Here is a 19,282-nt window from a genome sequence, read left to right as displayed (position 1 = left end):
AACAATGAGAGCCAGGCTTACAGTGCCGCGCTGTGCCTTGCGCCCGACCACGCGGATGATTTCTCCTGTAGGGACACGTTCAACCTGCAGCTCCATTTTCCCAAGCAAAGTCAGTAAATCCCTCTCTATTCTTTATGGATAGTTCTGGTTTCAGTGTGCAACAGCAGCAGCAGCCAACCTTGACTAAATGCAGCCTTTGGTTCAGAGCCTTGTTGTGAGAGGAAAAGATGAACCTCTGTATTTATACCAAGTGTTAGGTGTGAGCCGAAACAATGAAGTTCAAGATTGGTTTCCACTCATTCCAATGTGCCACGACAGTTCCAAGAAGCCTAAATTTATGTTTGTGTTTATTGCCTCCAGCTTTGTTGCTGTTCCATTTCTGTCCCAGCAGGCTCAGAAAAGTCAGGTCGCTGCGGATGCTGTTCCAGAGGTGTTGGCACGAAACAATCCCATGGTGGACTTCAAAAATCTACCAAGAGATTTTGTGCAGAAAAAAAATCCTTCATCTTTGCCTCCAAGAGCAAGCAATAAAAAACCCTGACTGCTCCCATGGTAACTACAGGAAGTTCTGCAAACTGCTGCAGAATGGAATCATTATTAATTGAGTCCTTGAGTAGCTAACTAATCATGGCAAAGGAAATTAATTGGCACGTTACTGCATGAAAATTCCTACAAATAGGAGAAAAATAATCTGGTGAATGCTGGGTTAAGTCCAATTACAGAACTTTACAATGATCATGCCATCCATTAATGGAGTGGCCAGACCTATCACTCTCCAAAAAAAAGATATCACATATCCTGCCTGTGACTGTGGGGAAAAAAAAATCAGTTTAAATTTCAGGTATTTTAATATTTGCTCAGGAGATAATTCCTTCTATCTTCTTAGAAGAGCCAAACTTGAATTTTCAGCTCTACTACAAACCAACTGGAGTTGATAATGCTTGCCAAGAAAGCATTAACAAGATTAATTAACAAGATTACCAAGCACTGGCCACTCCAGAGCAAATACAGGTAACACAGTTCTGTTCAGCAACTGCAAAGAAAAGTTCTGTGTTTTGTATCTGGAATTATTCTTATGCTTCCTTAGCTGTTCTGCACAAGATTGTTTCAGTCCAACTATTGTTTCCTTGAGCACTTACTTCCCAATAGAGTTCTACTAAAAAATAAATAGATTTTATCACATTTTCAAACCCAACACTGTCACTTCCCCAAACAAACCCACCCTATTCTCAGTAATGAGGAGCAATTCTCAGCCTGATTTACCTCCCCTTTCTATGGAGAGAAATCACAACAGTCAGAACACCAAAGCTGTGTCAGTGGGATGGCTCCTGTGATGCAGATACCAGAATTATGTGCAGAAAAGCCTTCTGAAAATGGGCTACAAGTGAGTGGTGGGAAAAAAAAAGGTAAAAAAAGCAGAAAGAAGCTGGAGGAAAAAATGTAAAAGAACACAGAGGAGCAGAGTGTGGTCTGTGATGAGCCTGAGCTGTAAAACCACAGTACAGTGCAATTAGAACTTGACAAGTGGTGCTGAAGCATTCCCTACCAGGGCTGATGTGTACTTGAGCACTGCCAGTTAGCAGGGTAAAACCTTTTCTATCCTATTTTTCATCCTTTTGTGTTGCCTATATTCATATTTTTTGTATTCTTCCTGCACCTCTGCATTTCCTCCTGCCAGTTTGCATCCCCAGATCTCACACTTCAGTCTGACTCCAGTGATTCTCCCAAGCTGGGCTCAGCTGTTCCCACACAGATTTCTCTTGCTGCTTTCTAGGCTGCACAAAGTTCTCCTCGATTGCAGACACGCTGTGAGTGGAAATGACAGTTCCACGGTAATGGAGGGAGGTGGGATGTACACACACAGATCCATGATGTTCCTCAAACTGAAGCAATTAAACAAATTCAGGGCAGTTCGATTCCTGAGCAGGTCATTTTTCAGAGTAAGTGTATATTAAACAGAAATTGCTTCGTGTCAATCACGTGCAAACAGCAATTCCTAAACCCAGGGGCAGAAAGGGCCACAGGAAGTTTCCTGTTAGCAACACAGAGCTCTTAAAAAAGGTATCATTTCCTCTCTCAAGGAAAACCTAACTCCAGCTTTGTCCAACTGGCCTTTCCACTGCAGTATATTAATTCAGACAAGTTCATCTGAGTGTCACTCAGTGTCCAGGAGCAGAGAAGGAAGCAGTGGTAGTAGAAACAATGGTTTTTATCAGAACGTATTTTTAGGGTCTCACAAACACGCAAGACATCTTAGAAATATTTCCTGTTTACACAGAGCTGTACTATCTGTGTGCAATGATACACTGCACATCCTGAGCTTAGCCAGCAATCAGAAATATATGGGAGTTAAATGAGGCTAGACTGGACAACATTCCTTGGATGTATAGCTCCCATCTGAAAATTAATTCTTCAACAGCAGGAAGTTATGAAAAGTTATCCGTAGATGGAAGCAGAGTGCAAATTTATATTAAAATATAGAAAATTTAAAATATGATGCATAAATTAGCAGATGTTTCATAAAGGCAAAAGAGACACCTCAAATCACACCATGAACAATTCCCTGTGAAAAAGTGAAATTAGAAGAACCTGCTCTCAAAAATTAAGAAACAACGTCAAGCGGTCTGGGCATTTTTACAAGGAAAATGTCAAAACCTCAATGGGGAAGAGGGACAGAAAATGCAAAACCACAAGAGCACTTAATACTGGATTCATTGAAATAGAGAAAAAATAAGATGAATCTGCTTTGTCAAAGGAAAAAGGGCATTTATCCTTGTTCTTTTGCAGCCCAAGCCCTACCATAAGTTGTAACTAATTTCCTCCTAAAATACTTTGTATTTGTGCATCAAACATGACCAACACAACCTCCTTGGAGAAAAGTTACAAATTAATCCTCCCCACCCAAACCAATCTGTTCCTCCTCAAATTAACAGAGGCCATGCACAACACTTCACTGCCAGGATTTATTTTAGAGGTACATGAAAAGAAAAACACATGAGTATAAAAACATTTCCAGTGATTATAACATCCAATTAAAGGTGTTTTAAGAAAAGAGAAATTTCATCAGAAATTGCATCATTACAGCTCATGGAATAGTTTGAAAAGCTACCATAGGTAACAGTAGTAAACAAAAGTGCCTCTTTGTGCATAATACTGAAGAAAGAAGTGCAGAGTTGTGTGCAGCATCCTCCTCACACACAAGCAGCTCCAATCCCAGCTGCTGGGGGCATTTTCTGGGAAGTCCTGTGGTTCAAAGGATCAGGTTACAAACTGCAGCTTCTGTGTCCAGTGACAGAGGGGTCTCAGCTCCCACAAGCACAAAGGATCTCGAGGGTCTGAGATCCTCTGAGGCTCCCTCTGAGCTGCTCCTGCCCAGCAGATGCACCCTGCTTAGAAGAAACTGGATCTTGGTCCACAGTAAATTGCCAGCTGTGGGCTGGAATTCAAAGCCCAGCGCTCCTTGGGCTCTCCACAGAATCTCCTTGCATGGAGAATGGTCAGAGAGTTACACCAGTGAAACCAGAGCCAGCTCAGGAACTGCACAAGGGACTGCAGCTCAAAGCAGGGGTTTGTCTGATGCCCTAATTGCCAAGAGAAGTCACATATCTGGAAGATTCAGTGCAAAACAAATTCTTGGGAGATCAGTAGAAATGGGCAAACTGTTCCTAGTATGGTTCCAAAGAGTAACAGGAATGTACAAACTGTAAACCTCAAGGCAGTGTTAATCCATGCAATGAACACAGCATCCTCTGAACCTGCCCTCACTACTCACCAAGTGTTCCCAACAGCAAGCATCAAGCTGAGATACAACAAAAACCTCCAGAGGCCAAGTGCTCCTAAAGGCCCCTGAGCTACCTACCCAGAAACCTATGGCAGAGCTTCTACAGGACACAAACACCTGCACCTCAAAAGGTTTTGTATAGTGAATGATAAAAGCAAAACAAATACCCTATCAAGCTGTTAACTTTCTATCTCAAAACAACCCTGAAAAAAAATAAGGCTTTGAGAAAAAGAACAAAACCATTCAGTTGTGAAGCAGAATTGCAGCATGAACATCCCAACACTCCTTGCTCTTCCATCTCCTTTCCATCCCTGTGGGAGTGGGGAGGGACTGACTGTGCTCCCCACACCTTGGGGGAGCTGTGGGGACAGAGCAGGGGACACTCAAAGTCCCAGCACTGCAGTCTGGTTCTGTGGAATGTTTCCTATCCTTTCCAAAGATCTCTATTTCCCCACCAAAAACAAGAGCCTTTCAGAAGCTAACTACCTTTCAGGTTCCTAAAGGTACAGGAAATTTCTATTCCATCTCCACCCTCAAGTGCACAGGATACACAAAGGTCTGAGCACCTCTAGAAAAACACAAAGTTTGCAGACTGATTGCTATAAATTGAAGATATTTACAATTTTCAAAGATTATGTCAAATAATCAACCATGGGCTGTTCATCTATGCTAAAGCATTTCTCAACTTCTGCAATTTCCCTCAGAAGTTGTGGGATCCTGGCTCACTCCCAGCCAGGGACTGGTATAAAAATGGGTTTATTTTACATTTTTTAATGAGGGGAGTGAAGGCAATAGGCAAATTGCTTAATTATTCTATAAAATAAGAATTTCAAAAATCAGGAATAGTGCATTTTGATAAATGTATTGCAATTTGGAAGAATCAGAAATTGAAAATCCTACAAAGAGTTTTTCAGTAAGGCATGAAGAGAAGGATCTACCAAAGGAGACTTTACACACTCCAAAGATTTTGTTTTTCATGTGACCTGCTGTCACTGGTGTTTCCCAAAAGGTAATTAGCTTACATCTGAAAGTCAAATAAAATTTCAAAACAAGCTAACTAGCTGTATCTAATAAATAATTTTTAAATAACTTCATTGAAACTCAAGATTTGGAAATCAATTATTAAGTGGTTACAGCATAGTAAATATTGCATCGTAAATAAAATATCCTCTACAAAAAAAGGAACAGGCCTAAAAAACCTATGAAACATTGCAACCTCCTTGGGTTAAATCATTGCATCAGAAATGTCTATCACCTTAAAACATACAGCATTCCTTAAGTGCTATTTTACAGTTCTCATCCAGTGCAAGAGAGTCACTCTCCCCAGAATAAAAATAACCATTTCCACAATAAATTATCTTCTACGAGCTTCCAAAGTTTCTGAACATTCCTACCTGTCTCACTCCATCTTCTAAGAGCAAAAGCTTACAATCACTAAGACATAAAGAATCATCTGACAGCTGAACCAGGACCATTAAATGCCCTTTCTATTTTCAGAATCACCATCTGATTTTGGATTGTCATGTTTCTGCAGCCAGCTGCACTCTTCCTCTAGCACATCGTCTTCTATTGGTGTTTGGCTACACTGAATCTAGGAGAAAAACAGGATAAAAACCAAATTAACAATTCAAAAGCACTGTGTTGCTCTGTATTATCCATACCATTATATAAAGATGCTGTAACAGGTACTCAGAGCAAATTCTTTTTAGCCAGGACACATCCTTTTAAAAATTCCTTCTTTGCCACTTTTCCAAGGATTAACACAGTTATGTTCAGGTGCATATGAAAACAAATTAAGTAATTAAAAAAAATTCACATCAACATTAATCAATGCTTCCTAATGTATTACCTGAAAAGGTTCACTGATGCCAACTATTGAGTGCAGGTTATTGCTATAATAACAAAGCAAAAATTCTCCTCCCATCTTGGGTATTTCTGAAGCACTCATGTAAACCTGGCAAGAATAAGAACAGGCAATGAGCAATTTCCAGAGCAAAAAAAGTTTACAAAAAAGCCCTTCAGGGCACCATCAAAATCAGTATTTGCTATTTATAAGCACGTTTTAAAACTAAGCTAAAACGGATGGGGACAGAAATAACTCAGGAAACCATCTGAAAATTCAATCAGGGAGGAGAAGGAATATCCTTCACCATGTCAGGAGGCTGGATTGGTTCAGTGACAAGGGAGAAGGACCCAGAGTGGCTGGGAGGGAAGGGCCAAAGGCAGAGAGCAGCACAGGGAGTGGAGCTGCCTCCTGGTGGCAACAGCAGAGAAATCCACAAGCTTGGCTTGCTCCTGTCCCAAGGAGCCACCGTTCCCAATTCTGACTTCTATTTGCTCAGGTAAGCATCTCTGGATATTTATCATTAGCATCAAAATAAGGTGTTCTTTGTTTTTTGGGGTTTTTTTTTTGTTTTGTTTAAATCACTACTAGGCAGCTTTGTAGCAGACAGCAGTTTTTAAAGAGAGACCAAACCATTCAATAGGAAGAATTAGGAAGAGGGATCTTAATAATATTGCTCCCAATTAGCTTTAACTGGGAAGAGAATACAAAACTCCTCAAGTTGAGGGGAAGAGGATATGGAACAGACCAGCAATGCTACTCTATGGAAAACTACATTAAAAAGAAATACAACTGACTTCTTTGCTGTCACTGCAGGAAGAAATTTCATCATCTTGCACCCAAGCATAAGTAACATAATCCTTCACATGCCTGAAAGTCACCTGCGGAGAAAGATACAAACTATCAGCTTCCTGGTGGAAACAAAAGCCATACTACATGAAAAACAAAGTTGTGAGAGATGTTTACTGTTTCACTGAAGAAATTAAAACACTCTAAGGATCAAAACATATTGGGGGCATGCAAACATCTTCTGTTTCTGGGAGGGTGGGACTGCTCTGTTCTCTCACTCTTCCATTGACTTTGATTTTTGTTGCATTTCCACAACTTTTGCAACATTTTACTTCAATAATCACCCAGATTATTTTAGCAGAGAATTTAGAAGATGTGGAAGAACTCACATGCTGCAGAGCTAAACTGTCAGCACGCACAAACTAACAGCAATCACACAACTATTTCACAGAGCTCTGCACCAGCAAGAATTGTCACAGAATGTGCCCTTTGTCGGGGTCGAGCCATTGTCGGTGAGGGGAGACTCAGGCACTCAATATGAGTGATAGCAAATTCTGTTTATTGAAGAGAGCATCAGACACTTACACAGCGAGTAATAAGCTTAGGAATATTCTGTAAGCTAAGCAATCTATTGGTTAAACTATACCATCAACTCTTCCTCATTCCTTAGGGGTTACATCTCTCTTTTCTCATGCCTCTTTCACTGTTTGTTATCCTACCACAGCTAGGCCCAAGGACACGCCATCTGTGCAGGTGCAGGACTTGGAATTAGCCATGGTTTTGTACTTTTCCATTTTCTAGCAGCTAAATTCCCAACAAAGAATCATGCTCTAAAACTCCCCAGGAGCTCCTGCAGGCACATTCCCATCTTTGGTGAGGTAACATTACCTGGAAGAGCCCAATCCAGTCCCAAGCACTGCTGGGGAACTCGGGCACTGCGGAGTAGCGGATGAGAACGTCGTGCTCTGCACTCCACTCCCCCTCAGGACTCAGCACAACCAGGGGCTCTGAGACAAGAGGCTTCATCTACACCAAAAAACAGAGGTTAAACTCAGTCAAGCCTGTCCTTCTTTCAGTTATTCTTCTCTGCCACAACTGGACTCTTTAACTGACTGGAAATGAGCTGACAGCAATTTGCTGCCTTCACTATGATCAGAATGGAGCAGAGATTATGGTTTGGGAAATCAGCTGCTGTAAGGCAACACTGAGTAAAACAAACTTTGTCTTAACATAACTGGGAAGCACCTCAAGTTTGAAAGTTCCTGTGACAGGTTTGTGATCACTGATGCCATAGCTCATGTGACTGATGTAGTTATTCAGAGTAACAGAGATTTGGTTTTCCTCTTCAGGGAATTCGCCTTCTTTTGATGCCACCTCGCTGAGATTTTTCAGTTTCCACAGAATTCTGTCTGTCCATGCTGGCTTTCTTTTCTTCTCACTGCAAAAATGTAAAATAAAAAGTGAAATGAGCAGAGAAACAAGTTGCCAAAAGCTAAAAATGCTGTGCAAAGTCTACTCAGATTTCAAAGACTGTGAGATACATATTAATAAAAGGAGGCAATCATATCCAAGCTTCATTTTACAGCTCTGATTAAAGGGTTTTACAAGCAATGTTTCCTTAATTTGAGCTCCATTCAGCACAGATCATGGATTCTGAAAGAGGAGTAAAATGAAGGGGAGAAGGACATTTCAGTGGGTTAGTTGGCTTCATACAGGAAATGATACTTTCTCCTAAAACCCTGTAAAAACATGCATGGATTTAGAGATAATACAACAGCTGCCCCAGGCTCCATACAGATACTCTGAGAAATGAGGGTGCAAACATAAGGAATGTGTAGGAAGAGTCTGAATGATGTTTGAAATTATTAAAAATATTTAAGAGCAAGTTTTTTTTAACAACACAAGACAGGACAAACTTGGGTAGCTTATGGTAACCCCAGGTGCCACAGCAATGCTTTATTTAGAATTCTGTAAATTCTACCAGCCTGCATTTCAGGTTTGCAAGCCACTGTTGTCTCATAACAACAGGCTTTCAAAATTCCATAATCAAGGAAGTTGTGCCTGCAACTGTACTTATCACAATGCAGAGTTTCCTTTTAAATGATAAATTACACCAGAAGACATGAGCCCTCTGTGGCTCTCTCTGTAGTGGGAAGAAGGCTTAACAGCAACTCTCTGGATGGGCTGATCACTTCAAATTGAAATGGAGAAAAGATCATACCCTATGGAAGGGGAATTAGAATGGACTGGATTGGATTATGAAAGTTAAAAGCAGGATGTGTAAGGAAAACTGTCAGTTTAATAACTTTAAATATCAAAATCAAGGCCATTTAGTTCAATATCCAACATAATTTTGTTTTACCCCTTCCTACCTTTAATAAAGTGGAAAGATTTGAAATGACTAAGGGCTTTTATCCCACTTATTGCAGTAATTCTATAAACCAACAGAAATCTTTAGGAGATGCCAGATGTCTGCTCTGCTGTGCAGGAAATACCAAAAGAACAGCTTAAGGTAAAACACTCCCTGCTTCAGAGAAAATGGAGTATTAGATGGGAAACAAACCCTCAGAATTCACACTGAAGGAGTGTAAAAAATGAAATTCTCTAGGTTTCAGTAAAAGCAACTGCAGAAATAAAAAGTAACTTTTGCAGAGTGGTTGCTTTGAGGTCTTGCTGGTCACCAAAGCCTCTCTGGTAGCTGGAACAGCAGCAGGATGCACACAGAATGTGTAACCACATTCATGTTCTCTAATCAGCCAATACAGACAACCAGGCTGTGAATCATTTGTAAAATGTCCAGGTTTGGATTATTTTAAGTATATTTTTAAGATAGATTTACTGCTGGGCCCATTACATCTTGTTATATTAAATTAGGAAGTAAAATGTCTTTGGGTCTACATAAATAAACTTCCAATATTAAGTGCAACAGCAGAGGAGATAACACTGCAGCTTTCAGACAGGTTAAGGAAATTCCTAAAGAAAATCAGCTGTCATCTGATTTTCAAATATTTCACAAAAATCAAAGCAAAAGCTCAGATGGAGCCTTGTTTTGATTCTGAAATATTAAAATCACTACAAAATTCAGAAAGTTCTCTTCTTACTTAAACCAAAACAGGGACTTCTGTTCTCTGGAAGTAAAGAAAAAGATCAGTACAAAACCCTGTTTGGACAGGAACTTATCTTTCTGTGGAAACATAAGACTAATACTTAACAAACACACTTCAATATCACAGAAAAACTTTGGAAATTTAAGATACTCTACCTTCAACTTAAATTATTCAATAAAGACAAATATACTATTAATTTTCAAATAGCAGCATATCAAATGAAATGCTTAAACAGAGAAGGGAAGCAAAAATGACAGACAATTATTCTTTTGCTTCTTTTTGACAACCAATGAGCACTTTTAGTAGGAAAGAACAAAAGAGAAGCAGCTTAAACAAGTGCTCATTTATTTTGTTAATCTGGTCTTTCCAAAAAGGCAGCTGGGTTGTTTCATTACTTCCCTCATACAATCAGCAGATCCCAGCTTCTTCAGCCAAAAAAATTCATTTATTCAGATTTGATCAATCCAAGCCTAACAGAACAGCTCAACAGCCCCAGTGCACACAGGAAATTCAGGTTTGCTGATTACTAAAGTGATATTTAACCAAGCACCACATCCACTCTCATTTTCCACATCTAAACTCATTTTATCTTTTACCTTGTGTCATAGACATCTGAGTAAAGGTCAAACTTGTAGGTGGGCTTAAACTGCAGAGGACCCTCTTTGAATTCCTTCAGAAATTCTTCCTTCTTTTTTGCCATATTTAACTGCAGAAATAAAAAGTAACTTTTAAATATTCTGTTTAAAAAATCAGAGCTTAAAGGACGATTGGGAAAGCATCAACCAATTCAACACTGCAATCAGTACAACATTGGAAAGGTAAATTCAGAATGGCTTCTTTGTTATAGCCAGAACTCTTGACACAATCCATCTAGAAGTTTAGAGGCAATTCTACCCAAAACAAATCCAGAATTAGGTTTTCTTAAAAAGAATTCTTGGAAGAAGGGAGAGACAAAGGTAAGGAACAACTGACAAGATTTGAAGTTCAAAGAAATCTCCAGTCAAACATGAGCATTGTAAATGAGTAAGAAATTGCACAAAAGCAGAAAAAAGTTAGCAAAGAACATGAGGGGTTTATGACCACCTCATGTTCCACCTCATGACTGCTCTAAGTTTGTGCTCTTTACCAGAAATCAGAAGCTCAAGGTGTAATTTAACAACCACGTTGTGTTTGTGTGCATTAAAACTGAAATCAAACTCCCACAGAGACTGAGCCAACCCACCTGGTCCTTTTCCCAGAGCAGACTGAAACGTTTGTTCTTGATTGTTTCTCTGACAAAGTGTATCCCATAATCTGCTATCCGGAAGTTCAGGTCTCCAAACCAGAAGAGAAGCCTTAAAACCAAACCAAGATGCATCAAACAAGGAAGATCTATATGAATCTACTAACTCAAGGGAAGAATTTGACAGAATGTTAGCTATTACACTAATTAGGTGCTCTAATCACTTTTATTACTTAATGCAAACAGCTTTAACACAAACATTAAGGAGCTATAGATAAGCTTGCACAGGGACAACCTGCTGCTAAACAAAAAAAAAAAAAATTGAAGTAATTGAAACACTAAATTAAGTCCTTTGCATTCTTGCTGCTTGCTTATTACTGCCTGAATATTAACTTCTGCATCTTACATCTCTGAGCATTTAACAGCAACCTAAAGGATTTTTGGTATAAACAGGCTTTAGCTTCTAAAGCTTTTCTGTACAATCTATATACTAACAAATGAATGTAATTAGAGACTGGAAGAGAACAGTCTTTTAAGACAGACATCTGTCTTTCAGGTTATCTTTTCCTCACAGGGTTCAGGGTCAAGGCTGAAGGGACATATAAAATAAAATGATGGATGAAAAATCCAAACTCAAAACTCTTTAGTGCAAGAAGAGATAAACAGATAATAGATAAATATAATAGATAGAAACAACACAGAGCTGGGTGAACAACTCACTCATGATCCAAGGGACTTGGAATACCATCTCCTTCAAACTGCATTTCCAGAATTTTCTCAAAGTCATCCAGTCTCTGCTCGGTGTTCTCTATGTGAGCTGGCAGGTGGCAGTTCATGAAGCAGATCGTGTGCCCAAACAGGGACAGGCGGACACTGACTCCTCCTTTGTTCCCCTGCCACGGGAGATGAACAACATTTCCTGAAACTTCCCTGCAAATGGAACTGACACCACCTACAACCTTTTAAATCTTGCAATTAAGATTTAAATCAGTACCATTTCTTTCTACACAACTCATTGCGTATCAGCAAATAAACTGAAATCTGAAATTTCTGGTCTGCGCTGCACGTGAGGTTCAAACAAATGAGTTTGCTTGCCAGGTAATTAATTTTTAATGAAGGCACAGCCTCCCTGTGCCAGCAGGGCCCATGGAGAGCTCAGGGCACAGCAGGTGTCCGATTTTCGGCTGTTTGGATGGCCTGGAAAGGTCCGGGGTGGCCTTGGGGCAGCCGCGTTTCAAAGGAGCAGAAGAGGCTTCAGTTCTTTTCTCGGTCTCAGTGTTTATTAATTGTTTATCTAAAAGATTTTCTCTCGGCCCGACAGAGCTCTGCTCAGCAGCCAGCCATGAGCACACTCCCCTCCCTCCGGGCGGTCACCTATCTTTATACCCAAAGTTACGTGTACAATATTTATCATTTTTCCCCAATACCTTTCACCCTTATTGCCCGGTGCACTTTTAGTAATGACCAATCCCAAAGTGCCACCATCACCACAGAAGATGGAGGAGAAGAAGAAGAAGAAGAAGGACAGGACACGCCCCAATTCCTCCATCTTACTTCTCTAAACCCCCCTGTACAGAAATCCTAAACCCTGTGTCTCACCCTCTAATTAACTCATCCCTTCACCATTCACCCCGGTGAAACCCTCCTGTCCTCATACAGGTGTCGTCTCCTGTGTAGGATCAAAGTCCAGCCACCAGACACTTCTGGAACATTCCAGGACTCCCGAGCCCCCCAAGGGTGCTCTCGGTGACTGCACCTCAGTCCTGAGGTGCTGAGATCCCACAGGTGGGAGCAGCCCTTACCCAGTAGCCGAAGAGGCCGGTGCGGGTGTAGTGGGTGTGGATGCCGCGGATGAAGGGCAGGTGCGCGTGCTTCACAAAGATCAGCAGCAGCAGCCCCTGCATGCGAACCGAGGAGAGCTGGGAGACAGAAAACAAGGAGTGGTCACTTCCAGCAGTTCCTTGGCTTTACCTCACAGGAGCTTTTAGGTGAAGAAGGCCACGGCAGAAGTCATGCAACTCCCTCACCAAGCCTGGCCTCGGTACTGTGACACGGTAATTGCAGATTCATTTCATGTGAAAAACATATTCCACATAAACAATTCTGATCAATTCCTCAGCAGTTCCAACATTATATTTCGCTCTGAAGTCACCCTCAAAACATGCACCTGCCCAAACCTCTTTAAAGACTTTGCCTCACCAACTTCTTGTTTCTGCCTTTAAGAATCCTGCTCAAATCCTTCACTTTTCATTAAAAGCTTTAGAACTCACACCTACAAGTCCTCCAACAGCAGCAGCTTTTTCAAACTAAAGCACCCTTGAGCAGATCATTAAATATTCTAAATGCCTTCAAAAGCACAGCAGTCAATTCCAGGCATCTGCAAAAACAATGAGCTGCAAACAGCAGAATCTCCTGCCTTGCAGTGCCTGTAAAATCTGATTTACCAAACACTTAGAGTGCACATAAGACACAGGGTTTTTGTGGTTTGGAGTTTTTTTGGTTTGTGTGTGTGGAAACTGTCTAATAAAGATGTTCTTCATTGAACATTTATGGACTTTACAATGATCCTGGCATGAGACACAAAATTCATTGTGTTTTAATGATCATGGCTCAATTTAAAATACAGGCATTGAAATACATTAACTGTAGTTCAATTTTATGCTGGATTGATTTAGAAAAAGACTACATTAGAATAAAACTGACTATTCAACTGCTGGAGAAGCACAAAAAATTCAGCCCAAAATTTAAAACAGAATTCCTCCTTTGTCTCTCTATCGACAGAATTAAATTATTTCAGAATATATTTTAATGTTTTCATTGTCCTTGAACCCAACAAAATACCCCACAGAACACTGAAACAATGGACTGCAATCACTAATGATGCATAAATATTTTAGTAGTCAGCATTCTCCTTCCCATAATCCCATTCATGAGGCACCAAGATCTTCCAGTCCCTTTATTATTTATTTGCTTTATTTCACTCTGCTGAGTCCCCAGAGGTTTCTCAAGATCCCCAGGACCTTCACTCAGCAAGGCAGCACTGGAAGCAGCACCAGTCCCACCAGCCCTCAGAGCCAAATCAAGCACAGAGGGAACAGGATCCTGGTGGGAGAATGGGCTGTGACCAAAGAACACTGAAAACAGAGCCTGCAGCTGCGGGGACAGAATGTCCCAAGGGTGACACCTCTCCCTCAGCACAGCTCAGCCAAGGGGTGAGTGCTGCTCTCCTGCTCAGCCAAATTCCTGCCTGAGTCCCGGCCTGACCTTTCCCTGCTGCCGGCTTTGATTGTGACCCGGCCTGACAGCTCCCCCTGTTACTGCAGCCCACGAGTGCTGCTGGAAGCCATCAGGGGGCAGCAGCCGCTCATTAGTGCGCTCCAAACTGCCTCGGTAATAAATTACAATTCAAAAGCAGCCAGGCATACCAGCAGCAATTCTTTTAACTGTGTGGATACAGGGCCTGAGTGTCAGCCCACGGTCAGAGTTTGAATTTTTATCAGCAATGACTTAGGTCAGAGTGAACAATGTGGGTTTTTTTCTTTTTGTAATTCCAAATGGGTCCTTTGTTTTGTTTAATTACAATTAAAAGAACAGCACAACTACTGAGTCTGATTAGCATGCAGATAATGCAATCACCTCAGCAAAATCAGCCAGAAATAGTGCTTGGTTTAGAAAATCACTACAAAAGGCTTTTAATTTCTCTTTACTAGAGAAATCCAGGATATCTTCCTACGTTTATTGTTGGCATTATTAAAATACCCAGTTTAGCTGCTCTTATGTCCCTGATATTACCCCAAAATCTTATAATTTAAATTCCTATATAATGCTATATGTCTTCAACCAAAAATCAAGTCCTCATTTAAATATATAAACCCATTAAAATCCTGTTTACATATGGAATTTACTTTCACCTGCAAATAAATTGGAAAAACAAAAAAAACAAGATAAAGGAGCCTTACCAATCTTAATGAAAATCACTACAAAAGGCTTTTAATTTCTCTTTACTAGAGAAATCCAGGATATCTTCCTATGTTTATTGTTGGCATTATTAAAATACCCAGTTTAGTTGCTCTTATGTCCCTGATATTACCCCAAAATCTTATCATTTAAATTCCCATATAATGCTATATGTCTTCAACCAAAAATCAAGTCCTCATTTAAATATATAAACCCATTAAAATCCTGTTTTACACATATGGAATTTACTTTCACCTGCAAATAAATTGGAAAAAGAAAAAAAACCAAGATAAAGGAGCCTTACCAATCTTAATGAAAATCACTACAAAAGGCTTTTAATTTCTCTTCACTAGAGAAATCCAGGATATCTTCCTACATTTACTGTTGGCATTATTAAAATATCCAGTACTTTAGCTGCTCTTATGTCCCTGATATTACCCCAAAATCTTATCATTTAAATTCCCATATAATGCTATAGATCTTCAACCAAAAAATCAAGTCCTCATGTAAATATAAATATATACACCCATTAAAATCCTGTTTTACACATATGGAATTTACTTTCACCTGCAAATAAATTGGAAAAAAAAAAAGAAACAAAAGATAAAAGAGCCTTACCAATCTCAATGAAAATCACTGCCATTGCTTGGGATATTTATAGTGCAAGACTACATTAGAAGCATCACAATACAGTTCCCCAATACTGCACAGAGCAAAAAACTTTTCTACAAACAAGAGAGAGATAAAGATATTGTGGCCACAAGAAATCTGCTGTTCAGTATGAGTTCACATCACATGAAAAACAGGAAAACACAGGTGTGATAAAGAATCACCTCTACCATATGTGTACCTATGGAAGTGACAGACACCTGCAAAAACACCAACTTCTCTTTCATGGATAATCTGAGGAAAAAAAATTAAGACTTTTACTTCAATGCTGTGACATTTAAGAGTGATGTAAATAATTACCTTGACATATCCCAAGGGAGACAAGACAGTCATGAAAAAAATGCTCCATGGATCATCAAATGCCAAGTCAGACAGAAATTTTGTGATTTTTGAATTCACCTCCTGTAAGCTGAATACATCACAATTACTCACATTGCACCAGTTGGTTTGGACAGAATTCATAGGAACTTTGCAGAACACAGAGCCCAGAAAATTCTTGCAGTTCAGTTTTTCATTCAAGCAGTTTAACCTACACACAAGTCTAACAAATCTGACACTGAGTAAAACGAAATTAAAGGAGGTTATATACACCTGAAGATAGAGTTTAAGACAATGCCAGACTCAAGGTGTGTTATAAAAACCCGATTGTCAGGACTTCAGTATTTCAACATAGTTTGGAAAACACAGTGGCAGATTGTGCCTAACAAGCTTGCACTAATTCCCTTAAAACATGCTGAATTTCCAACAACTTTCATATCAAAATGAACAAACTAACAAAAAAAGGGCAGTCCCAACTTTTTGCGTGTTTAGAAAAGATGTTCTGCATTCTATCACTACACAGCAGCAGCTATAAATCTATAGCTATAAATCATAGCAAATAATAGCAACTGCTATAAATCATCTCTGCTCTAAGTTAGTCTCCTGTTAGTTAGACTAAGTTAGTCTTCACCCTCTGGTAGCAGCGGTGTTAAACCATCTCCCAGGCAGTGATTCACACCACACAGTCCAACACAGACCATGCTGAGACCCAGCAGTTTTGCAATAAACTCACAAAGCAAGTTCTCTCATATCACTCACCCTATAACGTACATGTCCGTGGTGGGGCCCAGCGAGTTGAGCTGAAGCAAACTTGTGACATCAGGAGGGGGAGAAGCTGTGCCCACATTCCAGGTAACTAAATGTAATCTAGAAACAAACAGAAACCACACAAAACCAATGCTAAAACTGAAATGTGGACAGGCAACCAACTCTAAGAACATTCTTGAGTTGATGCAAAGCGACAGAAGCTCTATTTGCCAGCCCCGTCACTGCTACAAAAACAACCAACTGCAAAACCTGAATTCCTGCCCCTTATCCTTCATCTTTTTGCCCCAGATGAGGAAAGCTTCATCCAGAGTGCGGGACACCTCCTCGTGGATCTCGTCGTCGGAGCTGATGTCCTCCACGCAGGCCATGAGCTGGGCCACCCTGTGCCGGAGCTGCAGGCGCCCGCTGGAGCCGGTGCTGCTCAGGCTGCCCGAGCGGCTGCGGCCCCGCTCGGCCTCGGCCAGGGAGAGCCCCAGAGCCGCGTCCTCGCTGCTCAGCGACGCCATCGGCTCCCGCTCACCGCTACACCCTCAAGGACCGGCCCATTAAAGCCAAGAGATTGATAAGGGTTCTCCAGATCCAGCATTCAAAAGGACAAATGGAGGTGCAGCAATGCTGGAGAAAAAAAACCCTGTGGTGTTCCCACCGCGCTGGCTGGGCTGTTACAAAAGCTGCAATTCACACGGTGAATTGGGTTTTTTTTCGTAATAGATTTAACGTGGTTAATTCGACGAGCTCAGGGTTTAAAAGAATTTATTGTTGATTTGAATCGATCATGTGCCTGTCTGCAGGCGAGGAGAAATGTAATCTCCAGCTCCCAAAAGTTCTGAGCAGAACCAAGCAAAGCCACTGAATCTCAGCATTCACATCGCTGCTGTTTCTTTACAAAATGGTTATTGCAGAACCAAGCAAAGCCACTGAACCTCAACATTCACATCGCTGCTGTTTCTTTACAAAATGGTTATTTTGGTACCAGAGCTTCTACAAAGAAATTCACTTTATTGTCAGTCTTGTTACATGACAGAGAGGTTCAAAAAAAATTGTTAATTTTCCATCATCTTAAGAGTACTATAATGATCTTATAAACACTGATAATTAGTGAACCCCATCAATACACCCATTATTAAGGCCGTGGTTTTATCCCACAATCAACTGCCTGCTCAAGGTGACGTATACAGAAATGGATACAGAAAAGCTGGAAAACAACCTTGCACAATAGATTAAAATGATACATAATTTTCCTCACTAATAGGGTATCTTTGTAAGGCTATGCTGAAGTCACACAGAAGCTACTCCAAAACAAATTTCTAGGGGAAAGAAAAATGTAGGTAGGTGCAGATCTAATTTTGTCACCGGAGATGGCACTTGGGAACACTCTCCAGTTACTAATTTTGTAAGACAATTACCTGATTAAACAAAACTGAAATAATGTTGAAGCCATCAGTCATTACAGACAGAAATTCAATTCCTCAAGGTGCCCAGTGACCACAGCACTGACAAAAACAATCTCAATGGTAAAAACAAACATTGTCCTAAATACAAGCAACCTACTAAAGTCATTATTTAGCATCACCGCTGCTAATGCTCAAATGACTCAATAGCGGAGAATTTCTCAGGGTCACAGTGTTCATAATAAAGCCTTCAAAGGATTTTTAAGACATTTAAGCTCTTGTCAGCTTGTTAGTTTGGCTGTTTAAATTTTCCTGTCGCAGGCTGTTACCCAAATCCCACCTAAGCAGGTTTCTGTAGTGAAGGGATCGAGCCCAGACAGGACACCGACAGAGAGTGAAGAAACATTGTAAAAACATCGTAAAAGCAGAAGCTCAGTGTTTACTCAAGCTTGTTCTTCCTCAGAAAGTGACAAGTCTTTGACAGCCGGTCCATGACAGAAGCGCAGATGCTCGTGCCCTCACAACACATTAACAGAGCTCCGGGAAGTCCCGAGCACCCCGAAATGCCCCATAAACCTCCCTGAACCACCTTCCACCCCAGAAAATCAGCTTTTCTCCTCTATTTCATATGACTACGCCACGCCGCCAATTTGTGTAATTCTGCGCTAATAAGCACGCACACAAACACACACAAGTTTCGCTAATTCTCGCCCATTTACGTAACCGCTCGCGGCCACTTTTCGGAGCCGCCCTCAGCCCCGCGCCCCTCCGCGCCCACCACTCACCTCAACTCCTTGCTGGGAAGGCCCGCGGTCTCCATGCCCGGGGATTCTCGCAGGGAAGCGCTGCCCGAGGGTCCGGGAAAGGGCCGGCGGAGCCCCCGGCTCTCCCCTCGCTCGGCCCGGCCCGGCCGCGGCCTCCGCGCCGCCCTCAGCGCTCCGCGCCCATCGGCGCGCGTGACGGGGGCGGGCACGCGCCGCGCCACGGCGCCCCCTGGCGGCCGGGAGGACCCACAGCGGCCTGAGGGTGGCACCGAGACCTCCCCGTTCCCAAAAAACTCCCAAAACCCCCTCCAAAAACAAAAATCTCCAAAAAAACCCCCCAAAACAACAACAACAACAAAAAAACCCAAACCAAACCAAAACAATCCTCCAAAAAAACCTCCAAACCCCCCCAAAAAAACCAAAAAAAACCCCAAAAACACACCCCCAAAAAAAACCCAAAAAATCCCAAAAAAAGTCCAAAAACCCCCCATACCCCACCCCCCCAAAAAAACCCAAAACCCCCCCAAAAACCCCCAAAACAAACAAAAAACCCCAAAAACCCCCCAAAACCCCAAAAAACCCCCCAAAGAACCACAAAAAACCCCCAAAAACACATCCCCCCAAAAAAATAAAACCTCCAAAAATCCCCTAAACCCCCTTCAAAAAAAACAAA

General features: G+C 41.2%; 1 protein-coding gene across 3 annotated transcripts; it reads right to left on the bottom strand.

Annotated features, from left to right (window-relative positions):
• Nucleotides 1-2,949: 2,949 nt before the first annotated feature.
• Nucleotides 2,950-18,923, bottom strand: INPP5K (inositol polyphosphate-5-phosphatase K). Of its 3 annotated transcripts, XM_074557313.1 has the most exons (13): nt 18,631-18,923; nt 16,446-16,553; nt 15,669-15,777; nt 12,545-12,661; nt 11,463-11,635; nt 10,743-10,854; nt 10,117-10,226; nt 9,515-9,541; nt 7,659-7,851; nt 7,302-7,439; nt 6,422-6,505; nt 5,631-5,735; nt 2,950-5,372 (listed from the first exon to the last, which is right to left on the bottom strand). In XM_074557313.1, exons 1-13 carry the CDS (start codon nt 18,663-18,665, stop codon nt 5,256-5,258), a joined length of 1,428 nt encoding a protein of 475 aa, XP_074413414.1. In that variant the 5' UTR covers nt 18,666-18,923; the 3' UTR covers nt 2,950-5,255. The 3 variants fall into 3 exon arrangements, with proteins under 3 accessions (XP_074413414.1, XP_074413415.1, XP_074413416.1); XM_074557314.1 differs by lacking the exon at nt 9,515-9,541 and having other exon boundaries at nt 18,631-18,821; XM_074557315.1 differs by lacking the exons at nt 15,669-15,777; nt 16,446-16,553; nt 18,631-18,923 and adding an exon at nt 15,318-15,342.
• Between the last annotated feature and the right edge of the window lie 359 nt (nt 18,924-19,282).

Source organism: Zonotrichia albicollis, chromosome 22, assembly GCF_047830755.1.
Source record: "Zonotrichia albicollis isolate bZonAlb1 chromosome 22, bZonAlb1.hap1, whole genome shotgun sequence".
Taxonomy (NCBI): Eukaryota; Metazoa; Chordata; class Aves; order Passeriformes; family Passerellidae; genus Zonotrichia; species Zonotrichia albicollis.
Note: the sequence above shows the minus strand (reverse complement) of the source record. Positions and strands in the feature narration are given on the sequence as shown.

Bases quoted from the DNA above. Each gene is read 5' to 3' on its own strand.
- INPP5K (XM_074557313.1), bottom strand. From the start codon at position 18,665: ATGGAGACCGCGGGCCTTCCCAGCAAGGAGTTGAG. The intron at 16,554-18,630 runs GTGAGTGGTGGG...GTTTGTTTCTAG, and splicing joins CTTCCCAGCAAGGAGTTGAG to ATTACATTTAGTTACCTGGA. The intron at 9,542-10,116 runs GTAAAAGATAAA...CTTTACTTCCAG, and splicing joins TCAGATGTCTATGACACAAG to AGAACAGAAGTCCCTGTTTT.